This window comes from Melospiza melodia, unplaced genomic scaffold (assembly GCF_035770615.1).
Source record: "Melospiza melodia melodia isolate bMelMel2 unplaced genomic scaffold, bMelMel2.pri scaffold_51, whole genome shotgun sequence".
NCBI classification, from domain to species: Eukaryota; Metazoa; Chordata; class Aves; order Passeriformes; family Passerellidae; genus Melospiza; species Melospiza melodia.
The window spans coordinates 3,382,377-3,399,086 of record NW_026948797.1 but is presented as its reverse complement, the minus strand read 5'-3'; the positions used below and the strand labels follow the sequence as shown (position 1 = coordinate 3,399,086).

Genomic DNA, 16,710 nt, shown 5'->3' with positions numbered 1-16,710 from the left:
TCCCTGCTCAAAGCTGAGCTGGCTGCCCCTTGCTGAGGCTGCCTGACACCCCTAGAAAGTTGTCTCCTGTGGGACCTCTCTGTGGGAAGGTTGCAGTGTCTGGGTCAAGCGGTCAGACCCGTGACCGGCCATCACAAGGCTGAACCACCACCCTCATCACCACCACCCCCACCACCATCACCCCCTGAACCATCACATCCTGAACCATCATCATCACTCCCATCACCATCACACCCTGAACCATCAGCATCACCACCATCACCTTCATCACCATCACACCCTGAACCATCACCTCCATCACCACCACCCCCATCACCATCACCCTATCATCATCACCCCCTGAACCATCACCACCATCATCACACCCTGAACCATAACACCCTGAACTATCACCCCCATCACCATCACCACCATCACCCCCATCAGCACCCCAGAGCTGCTGCTCTGCCCAGAGCTCCATCCCAGTGTGCAGATGGTGAAGTACCAGGAGAAGGAGCAGCTCGAGACCCTCAACAAGGAATTTGCTTCACTCACTGACCAGGTGAGCTGAGAACCTCCCCCAGCTCCAGTTCCCAGGGTCTGGAGCCCAAGGGAGGTGTTGGGCATGGACAGGGCATGGAAAGGGCACGGAAAGGGCACTGAAAGGGCACAGAATCCTGTCAGGACAACTCATAAGAGACATCAAGGGAACTTGCACAAGCTGTCAGAGGAGAATCTTGGGATTTATGAGGCCTCGGTGCCCAGGTACTGCTGCTCTGACCTCTGGGCCTGACTGGGGCAGGGAACAAGCTGAAACCAGCTCCAGCTGCCCTCCAGTCCCCTCTCAGGCCTCTCTGCACAGCCCACATTTGTTGCAGAGCTGGTTTTGAGAATGTCTTTGCTTTTTTGTGCATTTCCACACGGGTGCCCCCAAACAAAAGCTGTGGATTGGGAAACTCTGCCGGGTGTGCCAAGAGCAGGAACACATCCCACTGCCAGGCCATCAGCACTTTGCCATGGGATACCTGGGAAAAAACCCACAGGGATCATCCAGTCCAACCCCTGGCACTGCGCGGGCTCCTCAAAATCCCACCCCGTGCCCAAAAGCATTGTCCGAACATTCCTGGAGCTCTGGCAGCCTTGGGGCTGTGACCATTCCCTGGGGAGCCTGTTCAGAGCCCCACCACCCTCTGGGGAAGAGCTTTGCCTGATATCCAGCTTGACCCTCCCCTGCCACAGCTCCAGCCATTCCCTGGGTCCTGTCCTGGTCCCCAGAGCAGAGATTGGAGCTGTCCCTCAGGATGAAGCTGCAGCCCCTGAGGAGTCTCACCTCAGTTTCATTTTCCCCAGCCAGACCAACCAAATGACCCCAGCTGCTCCTCATGGGGGCCCTCCAGACCCTTCACCACCATCGTGACAATCCTCATCCCATTTTCCTTTCTGGCATTCAGGTTTGGATCCTGGAGCAGCAGGAGAAGGTGCTGGAGACCGAGTGGAGCTTCCTGCAGAATGACAGAGCAGCATCAAGGCCATGCTCAGGGCGTTTATCTGGAATTTGAGGGAGAAATTGGGAGCCTTCAGCCGCAGCAGAGCCCAGTTACAAACAGGCCTGAGAGCAGCAAAGCAGGATTGGGAAACCAACAGGAAAATGTGAGTAAAAAACAAAGAAATGCAACTTCAGAGATCAAAATGTTGCTTGAAATTAGTGAACAGACAGAAACACTGGACCTTTTGGGGTAGCAAATGGTTCCCAGAAAACTCGTAGGTGAAGATTAAAGAGATTCACCTCCAGTAGATCCCCATGGTGGAGGTGAAGAAGATGGAAAGATCTCAGTACAGAAAATAACATCCACATTTACAGACACATGGACGAAGCAGAATATCCCTATTCCACATTTTCTTTCCCTTCCTTCTGACTCAGAAATTCAGATTTCCAAGTGTTCAGCAGCTATTTAAGGTCACACAAAAGCAGTTCTGCAGCAGAAACCTCTCTGAAAACACATTTGTTTTCCCACGGGCTACAAAACAAGAGTAAGGTATCCCAAAACACTGTCTGGGGAGAGGGAAAAAAATCAGAGTTTCATTTGTTTCACTTGTGGCCTGAAGGAACTCAAAGAATGAGGGAATTGTGCTGAAATCCAGCAAAACCTCCCATTTTCCCACACAGGTCCAGGGATGAGTAGGGCCTGCACACACATGCCCAGGAGGAGCTACTTGTCCTAAGGAAGGTGAGCAAGGGACTCACCAGCTGAACTTTCCCCACCTGGTTTGGGTTTTTGGGTGGTTGTGGTGGCTTCTTTCCCCAAGGCAGCACAGGAAACAAGTACAAGCAGAAGCTGGGTTTGTTCAGGCTCCAGTCAGACCCCAGATCCCAGGAGCCAGAGCACGGTCATGGCGCCAACCCTGAGGGCAGCCCCGAGTTTGCTCCCCCTCCTCAAATTCCTCTTTCCATCCCCAAAGCATCTCCAGAACACGGAGGGAGTTCTCTTGGCCAAAGCCGAGCTGGAAGCCAAGGTGGAAGGGCTGAAAGAAGAGGGTGGGTATCAAGCTGGATATCAGGAAAAGGCTCTTCCCCAGAGGGTGGTGGGGCTCTGAACAGGCTCCCCAGGGAATGGTCACAGCCCCAAGGCTGCCAGAGCTCCAGGAATGTTTGGACAATGCTTTTGGGCACGGGGTGGGATTTTGAGGAGCCTGCGCAGTGCCAGGGTATCGCTGGCTGGGATCTCTGTACAAATCACGAACAGGACGGGATTGCTGAGGAACGCGTCTCAAGCTGTTTTATTTTCCAGCATCAGTCTCATTACACGGTGATGGCAATGGGAAGCTGCCAGCAGCTCACATCCTCAGCAGCAGACAAAGAACTCAATGTTACAACTTCCTTTAAAAGTTTTTTGACCAATCACACAAAGAAAAAGCACACTGACAGCAGTTCTATCCAATCACTGTAGGCACATGTACCTGTGGTTAAAACAATGCTTGCTTATTTCAAATACAATACCTGCTTGCAAGCCTTAAAACACAATGCACAGATCTCCATTATTAAGCTTCAAACTTCCTAATATCTCGCTAGATATTCTTTTCTGTAGCTTGGGGAGTTATTCTAGCCAACCTTAATACACAGACCATTGTTCTGTTTGTCCTTACTTTTCTACTTTTTACATAACTTTTCTGCTGACCTATCTCATGGCTATTGGTCAGCTCTAATCACAGTTCTGCTGTCTCTGAGCCTGCCTTTTGCAGCTTTCCCAAACCCCTCACCAGGGGCTGGACTGGATGATCCCTGTGGGTTTTTTCTCAGGTATCCCATGGCAAGGTGCTGATGCCCTGGCAGTGGGATGTGTTCCTGTTCTTGGCACACCCGGCAGAGTTTCCCAATTCCTGAGAACGTTCTGCAGAGAGGTGAGAGGTTTTCCTCAGTGTTCCAGCAGTTATTCCCATTTCCCAGCTGGATTCAGAAGCTGGTTATCCTGGGGGAGCAGGGTGTGGCCCAGGGCTCATGGTGTTTGATTGTGAAATGGTCACCACAAAGGGGACCCAGCTGGACATCGAGGGTGGCACCAGTCTGGGGCTGGACTGGCAGCACAGCAGGCACAGCCCCTGTCCCCACCAGAGCTCCATTGGCTGCAGCCCCAGACACTTCTGTGAGGGTCAGCAGCCAAATCCACACCTGGATGGAGCCGTTGTGGGCATCAGGGCCTGGCACAGGGACATTGTCTGCAGGAGCTGGGCACGAGCTCAGGCCTGGCAGCAAAACAAAGTGAGAGCACCTGGAAAGGGTGGGGTGGGGCCCAGCTCTCTTCAGGCCAACTTCAACTGCACGGAAACACCCCCCACTCCCTGATCTGCTCTGGTGTAACTCAAGATGTGTTTGGGGATGTGCAACAACACCTTTTGAGCTGTCTATGGGATATGGAACTGCCTTAAGTAGAAGGAGGGAAGGTTTAGATGGGATATTGGGATGAAATTCCTTCCTGTGAGGGTGGGCAGGGGCTGGGATGGATTTCCCAGAGCAGCTGTGGCTGCTCCTGGATCCCTGGCAGTGCCCAAGGCCAGGCTGGACAGGGCTTGGAGCACCTGGGACAGTGGGAGGTGTCCCTGCCTTGGCAGGGGTGGGATTGGATGGGCTTCCAACCCAAACTGTTCCATGGCTGTGATTTTATTTGGAGGAGATGAGAGTCACTGCAGGCAGCAACCCGGGACAGCTGGGCTGGCACAGATGGTCCAGAGGCTGGAGGGAGAAATCAGGATCACCAGGGCCAGGTGAGAAATTGTGAGCACCAAGGACCACGTGAGAAGTTGGGAACACAATGGGCCCCGTGAGCACAGCCATGAGTGGGAATTGCTGTAGGGAGGGCGGATTTGCTGGTCCTGAGAATTCCACAGCCACCCTTCCTGATACTGGAGCAACTTGTAATCCAGGAGGAAGAAGGGCTAAAATCCCACTCATCCCTCCCATTAAAGCCAGATTCCATTTCAGTCCTGAGCTCAAACCATGACTCCGAACAAAAGTTCCCCCATCCCTCTGCCCAGACTGCAAAATCCAGCCAGGATGGAGCTGTGCAGGCAGCAAACCCCAAAGCCTGCCCCCAGAGCCAGGGCAGGCTCCAGACCTGGCAGGAAGGTGATTCCTGCGTATTTCCCAGAGCTCCTGAGCACCCAGGGCAGCACAAAGAACTTGGCTGAGACCGGACATGCAGCTAAAAGGGAAACTTTAATAAACGACTCATGAAAGACATAAAAAGCATAAAAATCCAACCCAAACCACAATGCCAGGGCAGGGCTGAACATCAGCACAAGAACTGGGAGCAGGTCCTTGGAGTTAGGTCCCTAAAAACTCTTCCTACTGCAGTAACAACAATTTCCCTGGTATGTTGAAGACCCATTTTGGCAGGAACAAGGAGTTTTTGGAACGAGGCATCAACTGAATCCTCACTGCAGGAGACTCCAGATATCACTAAATACCCTTAAATAGGGAGTGGTAAACAGAGACACCCAAAAATAGGGAATTTTTCTCCCAATTCAGTGTGACCCATGGAATTTGAAGTAGCTTTAGATCCCTCAAGCTTTGGGCTTCATTTAAAGAGAGGGAAAAGGTTTAGGAGGTTCTTGAGGAGTTATTTTGCTACAAGGAGCCTGAAATCAATTTGTCAGTGCTGCCTTTGGTCAGAAACAGCTTCAGTCACAGAAGAATGTTGAACCCCAACCCTGAGCCCATTTCCAAAGAAAATAAGGGGAGACCAAAACCTGTTTTCTTCCTGGTATATTTAAAAAACCCAACCCAGGGTGAGCCCTCAGCAGGGGCCGAGGAGCCTGAGGGATTGGAGTCTTCCAAATCCTGTTAGAAGGGATTTAGAATCTTCTGGTCTTTTGCAGAAGCACAGCAGAAATGTGGGATTTGCCTTTCCAAGGGTGAAACCCAGCTCGGAGCAGGGGGTACCAAGCACAAGGGTAACAGCAGGGATACCCCACCTGCATCCCGGGGTAAATTTCACCCCTCAGGCTTGATCCTGCTCCCAGAGGAATGGCTGAACTCCAAGAGTGCAGGATCAAGCCCCGGCAGGGCACGGGCAGGGCCTCAGCACTGCAGGCGTTTTGCAGCCAATTCGTCCTGCAAAAGGCTCCAAGGCTTTTCTTTCCATGGTTTCCCTCAGGTGCTGGGAATGCCGAGCTCCATTCCTGGAGTTACTTCCTGACGCTTCTGCGGGTGGACGAGGTGGTGGTGATGGTGTAGGACTTGGAGGAGCCCCCAGAGGAGAAGCCAAGGGCTCCGCTGCCCATTCCTGATCCCAGGCTGAGGCCTCCGATCCCTGCTGCCAGGAGCCCGCTGGAGCTGGAATATCCACCGCCACCGCTGGAGCTGACCACGGCTGCGGGGAGAGGAGCAGCGTGAGCACCTGGAACCCCCAGCCACGGAATCCATTGGCTGGGAAGAACACTAAATCACACCCAGTGCCCCTCCTGCCACGGCAGGGACACCTCCCACTGTCCCAGGCTGCTCCAAGCCCTGTCCAGCCTGGCCTTGGGCACTGCCAGGGATGGGGCATCTTCTTGAAAATCCATTCCAGGCCCTCCCCACCCTCACAGGTGGGGAATATCCCAATATTCCCATCTAAATCCCATCTATTCCCTTCCCGATATACCATCTAAACCTCCCCTTTTTCAGTTTGAAGTCCTTCCTTCTTGTCCTGTCACTCCATCACCCAACCTGGCTCAGGATTCCCTGAGCTTGGAGAACTCATGGAGAACCCCTAGAAAATCCATGGAGAATCCCATTTCAAAACACACCCAGCTCATCTCCCGGTGCCCCAAAGTTGTGGGAATGTGGTTCCCCAATTCCCAGCAGGAATGAAGTGGCTGAAAATCAGAGCCACTGGTTTGGAGCATCCCTGAGAGAGCAGCTCCTGCCCAAGGTCCGGGCCAGGTGAGGATCCAGCACTTCCCAAGCTGGAAAAACACCCTCTGCCATCACCTGTGCAGCAATTCCCAACCCAGGGAATGCATTTCCCATTAGAGCTTTTCTATCCACACAAAAATGGGAGGAAAGGAAGATCCCTTGGCCCCAAGTCCAATTGCATCCGGGTGAGTTGGAGCTGAGCTTGGGATGGAGCCCCAGCACCACCCCCAGCCTCAGGGTGCTCCCACTAAGGAGGGGCTGAACTGGGTGAACTGGGACACTCTGGGCTCTCTTTTCCAAGGGTTTAGAGTGAGGTGGAGCCGTGATAAACAACAAAATCCACTCACAGATGTTGACGTTGCCAACTCCATCGCCAGCCAGCCTGAAAAGACAAAGGCAAGGGGAGGGATTAAACTCAGCTTTCCTTGGCCCTGGGCTTGAGGAGGAGGAGGACAGAGGCAGGGAGTTACTGCTCCAGCTGTACCTGATCCAGGGAGGATCCCTGGGCCCTCCAGGGCTTTGTTCCAGCCCTGCCTTTCCCAGCTCTGTTATCACCATTGGGGGGAGGACAGAGCACAGAGGTTCTGTCCTAATCCCACAGGGATTTCCACTTGGAAATGTTCTGCCACAGCATCAAACATGATGGAAACCAATTTTTTCATTCTTCACTTATTTTCCCCAGGTTTTTTCCTCCCCCAGAATCTGCCAGTTTGCCTCTTCAGCCAAAGCACTTCCAGGACCAGAACCCAGTTTTTCAAAGGTTTCCCTGTCTGCATTTCCTTGTGGAAATCAGAACTGGGCTCTCACAGCGTTCCCAGGCAAAGGGAGCAAAGGGCTCCCAGACCCTTCCCAGAGGGGACCCAGGGAGTCTTTGCTCACCAATCCCCCCAGGTGTGCTCACCTGCTCTCCTCGCCCTCCAGCAGCTTCCTGTAGGTCGCGATCTCGATGTCCAGGGCCAGCTTGACGTTCATGAGCTCCTGGTACTCCCGGAGCTGCCGGGCCATGTCAGCCTTGGCTTTCTGCAGGGCGTCCTCCAGCTCGGCCAGCTTGGCCCTGGCGTCCTTGAGGGCCATCTCCCCGCGCTCCTCAGCCTCGGCCACGGCCGCCTCCAGCTTCGCTCGCTGCAGGGACAGAGCGGCCACATCAGGGGGCTCCTGATCCCTGGGGGAGGATCCTGGGCTCCAAACCTCGGGCTCTGCTGCCCAGAACCCTTTGTGGATCTGGAGCTCAACTGGATCCCTGCGACTTCATCCCTACCTGGTTTCTTGGGCACTGGATGGAGATGGAAACTCATCTCCTTCCAAGGTCTCCCAGAAGAAGACCAAGTTTCTCTCTGGCTACACTTTTTTCAGGTGATCCTCAGCTTCCCAGTCCCCCACATCCCACAGATCCCTTGGGGTTCAGGAAAGCTCAGGTTTTCTCTGCTAATTTCCCCAGTTATTTCAGAGCTGGGCAGGCTCTGGCTGAGATGTGGGCAGGACTGGAGCACACCTGGTGCTCCAAACACCCACACCCACCCCAAGACCAGTCCTGTGGGGCCCAGGAACCCTCAGCTGTGCCCCCACACCTCCCAAACCCCCATGTTTGGCATGACGGGCTCCCTAGAGGCTTTGTGCTCCCATCCTTTGTCCAAGGGAGCCCCACCAGAACAGCTCTTGGCTGGTGCCAGAGCCTCCCTGCCCTGAAACCAAATAATCCGGGATGAATCACCAGGTTTATCTGGAGCCTTGGGAGCTCCAGGCCAGGCCTAAGCCACGGCCCTGATAAAGCGATAAGACCTCAGTGAAAGCGAGCAGAGCTCCCCAAATCTCTGTGTGTGTGCCCAAACATGGTGTTCCCTGCTGTGAAAGGGAGTGGGCAATGATCCCAGGAACAGGAGGCCACGAGGGTTGTGTGGGGGCCCCTCTGTGTCCCAGGGGCGATTTTCACTCGTCTTCTCCCAAATCCAACCTTTCTGGCAGGATCACCCTGCTCCCAGTGCTCTCCCTCCACCTGCAGAACTAAAATCCTTCAGGATGAGCAGTGTAGGCCCCCCAGAATGGTTCTTACAGACCACAGAGCTGTGAAGGTTGGAAAAGATCTCCAAAATCACCAAGTTCAAGGGGTTGTGTGACACCCAGACCCCTGAAACATCCCTACCATCACAGAATGTTAGGGGAGAGCGAACATTCCCTCTTGGCCAGAGCTGGAAGGGACCCACAAGGACCATCATGGCTCAGCACATGACAACCCTAAAAACCCCACTAACCCCGAAATTCAACACTTGAGAGTGTGGTCCAAAAGTTCCTGGAGCTGTGGCAGCCTTGGGGCTGTGACCATTCCCTGGGGAGCCCCTGTTCCGTGCCAGACATCCTCTGGGGGAAGAAGCTTTTCCCAATGTCCAAAGTGACCCTCCCCAGACCCAGCTCCAGCCACTCCCTCAATGCTGTCCCCAGAGGGCTCAGAGCCACATCCCAGCTCCGAGGCCAGAGAAGGGCAGGAGAGGGGCAGCTCCTCACCTGGGCCTTGGCATTCTCGATCTCGCCCTGGATCCTCTGGATGACCCTGTTGATCTCCGTGATCTCATTCTTGGTGTTCCTCAGGTCATCCCCGTGTTTCCCAGCTGTCACCTGCAGCGCCTCATACTGGGACAGAGTAGTGGGACAGAGTGATGGGGTGAGGATGGCAGGGAATGAGCAGGATAGAGCCCCCCCCTCATGGCACAGGGGATACAGGTGCTGACAGAGCTGGAGATCATGAAATCATGGAATGGTTTGGCTTGGAAGGGACATTAAAGCCCATTCAGTGCCATGGGCAGGGACACCTTCCACTGTGCCAGGGCACTCCAAGCCCCATCCAACCCAGCCTTGGACCCTTCCAGGGGTGGGGCAGCCACAGCTTCCCTGGGAAATCCATTCCAGGGCCCCCCCACCCTCACAGGGAGGAATTCCTTCCCAATATCCCACCCATCCCTGCCCTTTGTGCACAGGGAAGCCATTCCCTGTGTCCCATCACTTCAGGCCCTCTCCAGCTCTCCTGGAGCCCCTTTGGGCACTGGAAGGGCTCCAAGGTGTCCCTGGGTCCTCCTCCCCTGGCAGAGCTCACCTTGCTCTGGTACCAGGACTCGGCCTCGGCGCGGCTGCGGTTGGCGATCTCCTCGTACTGCGCCTTCACCTCGGCGATGATGCTGTCCAGGTCCAGGTTCCGGCTGTTGTCCATGGACAGAATCACCGAGGTGTCCGAGATCTGGGCCTGCAGCTCGTTCAGCTCCTGCAGGAAAACCAAGCCCGTTCATCAGTGAGGTTTCAGGGTCCCTCTTTTGGAAGCCAATTGAAGAGAGAATCCAAGGAGAGAAGGGAGAGGGAGGTGGGTAAGGATTCCATCAAAATAATTATTAATGAGGAGGGAAGCAACCTTGCAAAGCACAGAGCAACAACCAACAGCAGAGCTGGAACTGTTTATCCCTACTTTGGCAGCAGGGCTGCTTGTTTCACTGTTATCCCATTCCTTAGACAACAACCCAGCTAGCTGCAGAACCTGCAGGGGCCAAATTCCAGCACCTCTCTCAAGGATTTGTGTCCAGCTCAGGTAATCCCTCCTCTTGCAAACAATGGGGAGGAGGAAGGAGCCTGGAACAAGCAGCTTTCCTTCATTTCTGTCACACAGCACCACCTCCCCCAGCCACTCATTTTCCTTGTTTTCATACAAACAGCATCCCAAATACAATGCCTGCAATCCATCCATCCCACATCCCACACAGGGAGAAATCTGTGTGACAATCCACAGAATTCAGAGGAATCACTTCACTTGCAGGCACAGTTTTGCTTATGGAAGGAATGACTCCATGAATCCATCACCTTCCCCACGTTCATTTCCCAGCCAGCATTCCCTGTTCTCCCCCTCTGAAGGACAGAAGGATCCTCACCGCCTCATGGAAAGCCCTGAGGAAGTTGATCTCATCTGTCAGAGCATCCACCTTGGCCTCCAGCTCCACTTTGTTCATGTAGGCAGCATCCACATCCTGGAAAAACGAGGAATAAACCATGGAGATTGTGGAGCTTTGATGTCTGAGCCCACTCAGCCTCTGGTGGCTTCCAAAGGAGTTCCCCAAACCAGCTCCAGGTGTCCCAGTGGCACCCCAGGGCCTGCAAATCATCTCCCAGGGCACTGAACGCTGCTGGAGTGCAGATCCTGAGAGTCCCGGGGATCCCTTGGATCCCTGTTTGGAAGTTCAGTGTCAGGTTGGACACAGAGACCTCAGGAAAGATCCGGCATCATCTCCAATGCCCCTGGGACCCAGCAGCTCTCCCCTGCATGTGTGGAGACCTCCAGGCCTCCCCTGAGCTGCCTTTGGCTGGAATTCTGCCCCTCAGAGCTTCATCAGAGCTGGAGTACACTGTGAGCGGGGCAGAGAGTAAACTGTGAGTAGGGGCAAACACGGGGAAGGGCTGCCCACACTGCTGATCAGTCCCAGGGAAGAGCCGTGCCTGCCCCATGCCTGGAAGTGTGCAGAGCTGGACGGGGCTTGGAGCACCCTGGGCCCATGGAAGGTGTCCCTGCCCGTGGCAGGGGTGGGAATGGGATGGACTGTAAGGTCCCTTCCCACCCAACCCATGTGGATTCTCTGATCTACGAGGATATTCACCTTCTTGAGCACCACAAACTCATTCTCGGCCGCCGTGCGCTTGTTGATCTCATCTTCATACCTGCCAAAAGAAAAAGGGATTTCTGTGAAATTAGAGCCTGTATTAAAGGAAAAACATCTCAGTGAAAGGTTGTCCCAGTTCTCTTCTCTATCCCTCCCTTTCTTGGGAGCCAGCCCAGCACCTCCCCAGGGCTGGTGCACCAGTGGTGTCTGCTCTGGATGAGCTGCTCCATCACCACCACCTGAAACCGTCCCCTCCCTGCTCCCCCAGAATCCTTAAAATTCCCCGTGCTCCAGAAGATCCCTGCTCCTCCTCTGGGGAGGACCCAGGCTGTGCCCCCACTTTGCCACCAACCCTGCAGGGAGAGACACAAACAGATCCCACAAACTCCTCTGGGCTGATCCCAGCACTTGCTGGAGCTGCTTCCACTCTGCACTTCCCTACTCCAGACTGCTGGCAACACTTTGCAGGTGTTGAACACGTGGCACTGTTCTGGGAAGAGCCAAAGGTAATTAATTACCCTCATTCTCCTCCAAAGCCTCACTAAATTCCAGTCTTGGTGACTGCCATTCTTTAGGTGTTCACCCTCAGATGAGGGGCTCACCTGGAAATCTCCAGGGGTTCTCCTAAAGGTCTCCAGCAGACAAAAATCCCTCTCCACAGATTGTACAGGACCACCACTGATTTGCAAACCCGGATCTTGGAGCCCACCTGGACCGGTCTGTGCACTCCCAACCTGCCCAAACATCCAGCCCCAACCTGCTCTGGGCATCTGGGAATCCTGAAAGCCATCCAAGGAACAGAGCAGGAAGCACTTTGGCTGTTCGGGAACTGTTGCCAGGTTAAGGCTCTTTATTTACATGGGCCCTGCATGGCCAGAGCTGGAATTTGCCTTCCAAAGCAGGAGCTGCTTCACCTGCCCAGCCTCCCCGTCCTGCTCCGACCTGGAATGCTGCCCATTCACACCAGGATCAATGGACGTTGCCCCTCTGGAGGTCACTGAGCTGCCAGCGCAATTCCAGAGGAATAAATCCTGGGAAGTGACGCAGAGGCGCCACCTCTGCACACCAGGGATCAGCAGAGAGAGGTATAAAAACAGTGAATTTCTCCAGAATGGATCACCAAATTCCTCCTCTCCTTGGGGCAGCTCCACCAAGCTGGTCAATGAGCTGGTAAAGCATGGAATCTTGGAATGATCTGGGTTTGTAGAGACCATAAAGCCCATCCCATTCCTACCCCTGCCACGACAGGGACACCTTCTGCTATCCCAGGCTGCTCCAGCCCTTTCCAGCCTGGCCCTGGGCACTGCCAGGGATCCAGGGGCAGCCACAGCTGCTTTGGGAAATCCATTCCAGGGCCTGCCCACCCCCACAGGGAAGAACTTCTCCCTAAATCGTCCAATACTGTCCCAACATCCCTCTGAAAGGCCAGGACACTCCTTGGAACTGAGCCCTGTGGGCAGCATGGCCCCAGCTGGCCCCACACCCTCTCCCGCTGCAATTCCTGAGTTAGGGGCTGGTGTCATTCCTGGAGCCTTTCCTCCCCTAAACATCACCTGGGAATTCCTGTGGAAACCAAACCTATGGGAAAAAGGCCACAGGCACCCCCAGAGCACATCATGGTTTAGGTTTTCCATCTATAACTGAGATTTTCTCCATACAAACGGGGAGCAGCAGGTGCTGCATTCCAGTTACTGCATCCTCATCACTCAGCTCCTAATTCCTGCTTCCCTTCCATTAGCACACAGAGAGTTTGGCTTTCCATGGATCTGTAGCCTAAAGGAATAAATCCATGAGATTAGGACTGAATCCATGGGAAATGTAACTAAACTTTGGGGTTTAATCCCTCTGGCTGCAAACCAGCTCCTTGCAGAGATTCCAAGGCCAGCTGTGGATGGAATAACCGGGCAGGGCTGGGGGCAGCATCATTCCCAGGCAGCTCTTTGGGAATCTCTGGGTATTGACCCTCCCTAAACACACCCTGGGGATTATCAGCTCTGTTTGTTTGCAGTTCCTGCCTGATCCAGTTTGCCAGCTCCGTCCTATTCTTCCCTTTTCAGAGGCATTTCCCGGCTGGGCTGGGCCGGGCTGGGACAAAGGCCACCTTTCTTCTGGGGCTCCTCCCAGGTGACACTGAAAAGTCACTGAAGAACTGCAGGGCAGCTGCTCCATTCCCTGCCCAGGGAATCAGCCCGGAGCTCCTGCGGAACTCTCGGGGCTCCAGCCACCCCAAAGAGCCACTTTGACCCTGAGGAGGCCCCAAAGCACCACCTCCAACCCAGGGAGGCCCCAGAATGCCACGTCCAAGCCTGAGGAGGCCCCAAAGCAAAGCCAAGAGGATGGAGGCACCAGCCCATGTAGGAACAAGGTGCCAGAAAGGAGCAGGAAGAATCCAGGCAGCTTTCCTGGACTAAACACCTCATTGCAGGCCAGAAAACATCTCCTCCCTAGCAGGAGAGCTGGGGGACATTGAGCCCAGCTAAACACCTGTACTGAACACCTCATTCCAGGCCAGAAAATATCTTCTCCTTGTCAGGAGAGCTGGGGACATCTGTGCCCAGCTAAACACCTCATTCCTGGCCAGAAAACATCTCCCTAGCAGGGGAGCCAGGGACATCCGTGCCCAGCCACTGGCCCAGCCAGCAGCTCCACCACCCCGTTCGTTATCAGGGGGACACCGATACTTTACTTGGTCTTGAAGTCCTCCACGAGGTCCTGCATGTTCTTGAGCTCTCCCTCGAGGCGCCCCTTGTCGGCCAGGAGCCCGTCCAGCTGCCGCCGCAGGTTGCTGATGTAGGTCTCGAACATGGGAGCGATGTTGCTCCGCGTCGTCTTCTGCTCCTGGAGCAGGCTCCACTTGGTCTCCAGCATCTTGTTCTGCTGCTCCAGGAACCGCACCTGGGAGGGAGCACAGGGGTCACTCGGGATGGTGGGAGAGAGGGGAGCTGACACTGCAGGGCATGGAAGGGCTGGGCTGCAGGTGGGAATTTGGGTAGCACCCAGGAATTTGGGTGTTTATAGAAGCACCAGAGGAGGGTCATGGAGACCACGCTGAGGAGCTTGGCTGCTCTGGGACCTGGTTTGTGACTTTGAGGAATTAAAGAAAAGCAGATTCTGCTGGGCTGACACTTGACAGAAACCTGCCCCAGACATCAAATCCTCCAGCTGCTCCAACTCCAGGGCTGGATTCCTCACATTTCGGGAATTCCAGAGCGGGATTTACACAAGGTTAGTTAGTGCAAGAGAGCCAAGATGTGCAGGGCAGCATGAACACCCAGGGCAGGCTCTGGTTCCATCTGCTCTCCTGGGACAGCTCCCTCCAGGAGCCTCTCCCTCCCCAGATTTGGTGCTGGGGTGGGGGTGCACAGCCTGCACCCCCATTTGAGCAATCCCAGGTAAATCAGGGCTGCAAAGGTAGCCCGAGCAAGGCAACCTGTTCTGTTGGCAATGCCAGCAGGACTTTACATCGAATAATAAGAATTATTTGATTGCAGTGGGCAAATCCCACCACGTTCTCCAGGACTGATCCTCACCCCATTTGTGAGCAAACCAGTTCTGGGTCCCACCAACCGTTCAGCACCCCCAGAGCTCCAAGCCAGCCCAAGCCCTCACCTTGTCAATGAAGGAGGCGAATTTGTTGTTGAGGGTCTTGATCTGCTCCTTCTCCTCCTTGCGGACCCTCTGGATAGTGGGGTCGATCTCCAGGTTGAGGGGCGTCAGGAGGCTCTGGTTGACGGTGACCTCCTGGATGCCGCCGGGGCTGAGGCCGCCCAAGGCGGCTCCCCCATAGCCGTAGCCCGAGCGGACGCTGAAGGAGCTGCCCCCGGCCAGGCTGACCCTCTTGCCGGCCGAGCCCAGGCTGTAGAGGCTGGCGCTGCCGAAGCCGCCGGCGCGGCCGAGCGCGGAGCTGCGCCCGGAGGACACGGAGCTGACCCGCACCTGGCTGAGCGCGGGCCCGGCGGCCGAGCGGGAGCTGAAGGTCACCGAGCGGGACATGCTGCTGCGAGCGGCGCTCCGGGGGTGCCTCTTGGATGCTGCGAAGCTCGAGAGGCTGCGCTGGAGGCCAGCGGAGTGAGAGCGCTGCCGCCGCCTTCCCCTTTTATCCGTTAGAAAAGCTGGGCTTGGCCCAAGGGCACCGCGGGGATCGTTTTACGGCTCGGAGCTGGGTGTGCCTGGCTGCATTCCCACCCTCCGGCGGCAGGGAAGGGCCGGGGAAGGGACAGGACACACCTGGCGCTGTCCCCGCTGCGCTCCTGCGGCACCTGCGTGTGCGCCGAGCCCAGCCCTGCTCCCCGATCCTGCTGGGAGGATCCCCCGATCCTGTGCCCCGGGAGGGACGCAGGGAATACACACTGGGGAGGATTTGGAAGCGCTGCAGGCGGGTTCTCCCCTGGGCACGGTGCAAAGCTGATAAAGGGGCCCCTGCGCCAGGTCCTGGCTGTTTAATATAAACCAGGGCACTGCCAGCAGCGCCCAGAGCCTGCTGCCCAGGGGGACGTGTTTGCCCTTCCCTCTCCTGCTAATCCCTCAAATAAATACTTAAAACCGAGGTGGGCTAGGAGGGTTGCATCCCACCCAACATTTAGTCCACACTCAAAAGGCGACAGGATTAAAATCCTGGCTGAACATTCTGGGTCCCTGCTTGAATTTTTGGAGTTCTACAAAGAAAAAGCAGAGAAAAAAAAAAAATGGGTTTCAGGGTTTTCACCATTTCCAAATAGTCCCAGAGGGCCTCAACCCTTCACTATCAGGTCATAAATTCCCCAGGAGATTTCAAAGTCTGGCCTGAAAGTGTCACCCTTCAGCTTTTCTGTCCCCAGGACAGGGAGATAAGGCTGGTTGCAAACTCAGCCTGCTCAAAATCCACCCGTCCTGCTCTGGGGGCAGAGGAGAAGCCTGGCTGCTGCAGGGAAAGTCTCTTTTTAAAGAGAGAAAAGGGGGAATTCGATCCAGGAAGAGAGAGACGGGGCAAGATTCCTGCAGGATTCCTGCCAGCCCTGCACCTGGCTGGGCTCCCACCATCACAGGTTGGACTCGATGATCTCAGAGGTCTTTTCCAGCCTAATTGATCCTGGGATTATAAAAAAAATCCATTGTGTGTGAACGAAGTGGAGTGTAACAGACATGCCCTGCAGCTCCCCTGGGGCTGGAGGCCAGGACAGGGATCCCTCCGTGCACCCATCCATGCACAGCTGGGAGCAGGGCAGTGCCAGCCTCACACAGCCAGGCTGGAACAGCGCTGGCATGTCCTGAGAGGGCAGGGCTGGAAGCTGAGTGTGGGATTGACAGTCAGGCAGCAATTCCCACCCAGCTCTGGCTGTTAGCAGGCTGGATTCCAGCCCGGATCACCACACAGAGACTTCTGCACAACACGAGAGCCACAGGAGGAGCAACCCAGGCAGGTGAATCCCAACCTTTGGCCACAAAGGCAAAGCTGCTCCCAGCGGCCTCCAGGAATCCCAGTTTGGCACTGGGGACCTGGACTTCACCCTGGATTTGGGTGAGGGTGAGCCCATCTTCAGCCCAGCTCCCACGCTCGTTCCCTGCACCACGGGCAATCCAGGCGGGAGCAGGAGCCTCATCCCCTGCTTGCTGTGCCCAGGTTTGCTCCCTTCCCCCCTGCCAGGTCGATATTCCCCGTCTGAGCCAGGCTGAAGCCACGTGGCCACCAGAGGTGTCCCAGGGTTTGTTGTGTTGTTGTTCCATGGCAAC

General features: G+C 55.3%; 1 protein-coding gene and 1 pseudogene across 1 annotated transcript; both read right to left on the bottom strand.

Moving 5' to 3' along the window:
• Window positions 1-4,671: 4,671 nt before the first annotated feature.
• On the bottom strand, window positions 4,672-15,253 carry LOC134413747 (keratin, type II cytoskeletal cochleal). Its single transcript, XM_063147776.1, has 9 exons — window positions 14,611-15,253; window positions 13,688-13,896; window positions 10,999-11,059; window positions 10,279-10,374; window positions 9,459-9,623; window positions 8,873-8,998; window positions 7,275-7,495; window positions 6,721-6,755; window positions 4,672-5,846 (listed from the first exon to the last, which is right to left on the bottom strand). Exons 1-9 carry the CDS (start codon window positions 14,992-14,994, stop codon window positions 5,662-5,664), a joined length of 1,482 nt encoding a protein of 493 aa, XP_063003846.1. The 5' UTR covers window positions 14,995-15,253; the 3' UTR covers window positions 4,672-5,661.
• LOC134413745 (uncharacterized) lies at window positions 11,090-13,594 on the bottom strand (annotated as a pseudogene).
• Window positions 15,254-16,710: the final 1,457 nt, after the last annotated feature.

Excerpts from the sequence above, each read along its gene's own strand:
- LOC134413747 (XM_063147776.1), bottom strand. The coding sequence starts at position 14,994 with ATGTCCCGCTCGGTGACCTTCAGCTCCCGCTCGGCCGCCGGGCCCGCG. Across the intron at positions 11,060-13,687 it reads GTGGAGGACTTCAAGACCAA|GTATGAAGATGAGATCAACA; the intron begins GTAAAGTATCGG and ends TTCTTTTGGCAG. Across the intron at positions 8,999-9,458 it reads AGTCCTGGTACCAGAGCAAG|TATGAGGCGCTGCAGGTGAC; the intron begins GTGAGCTCTGCC and ends ACTCTGTCCCAG.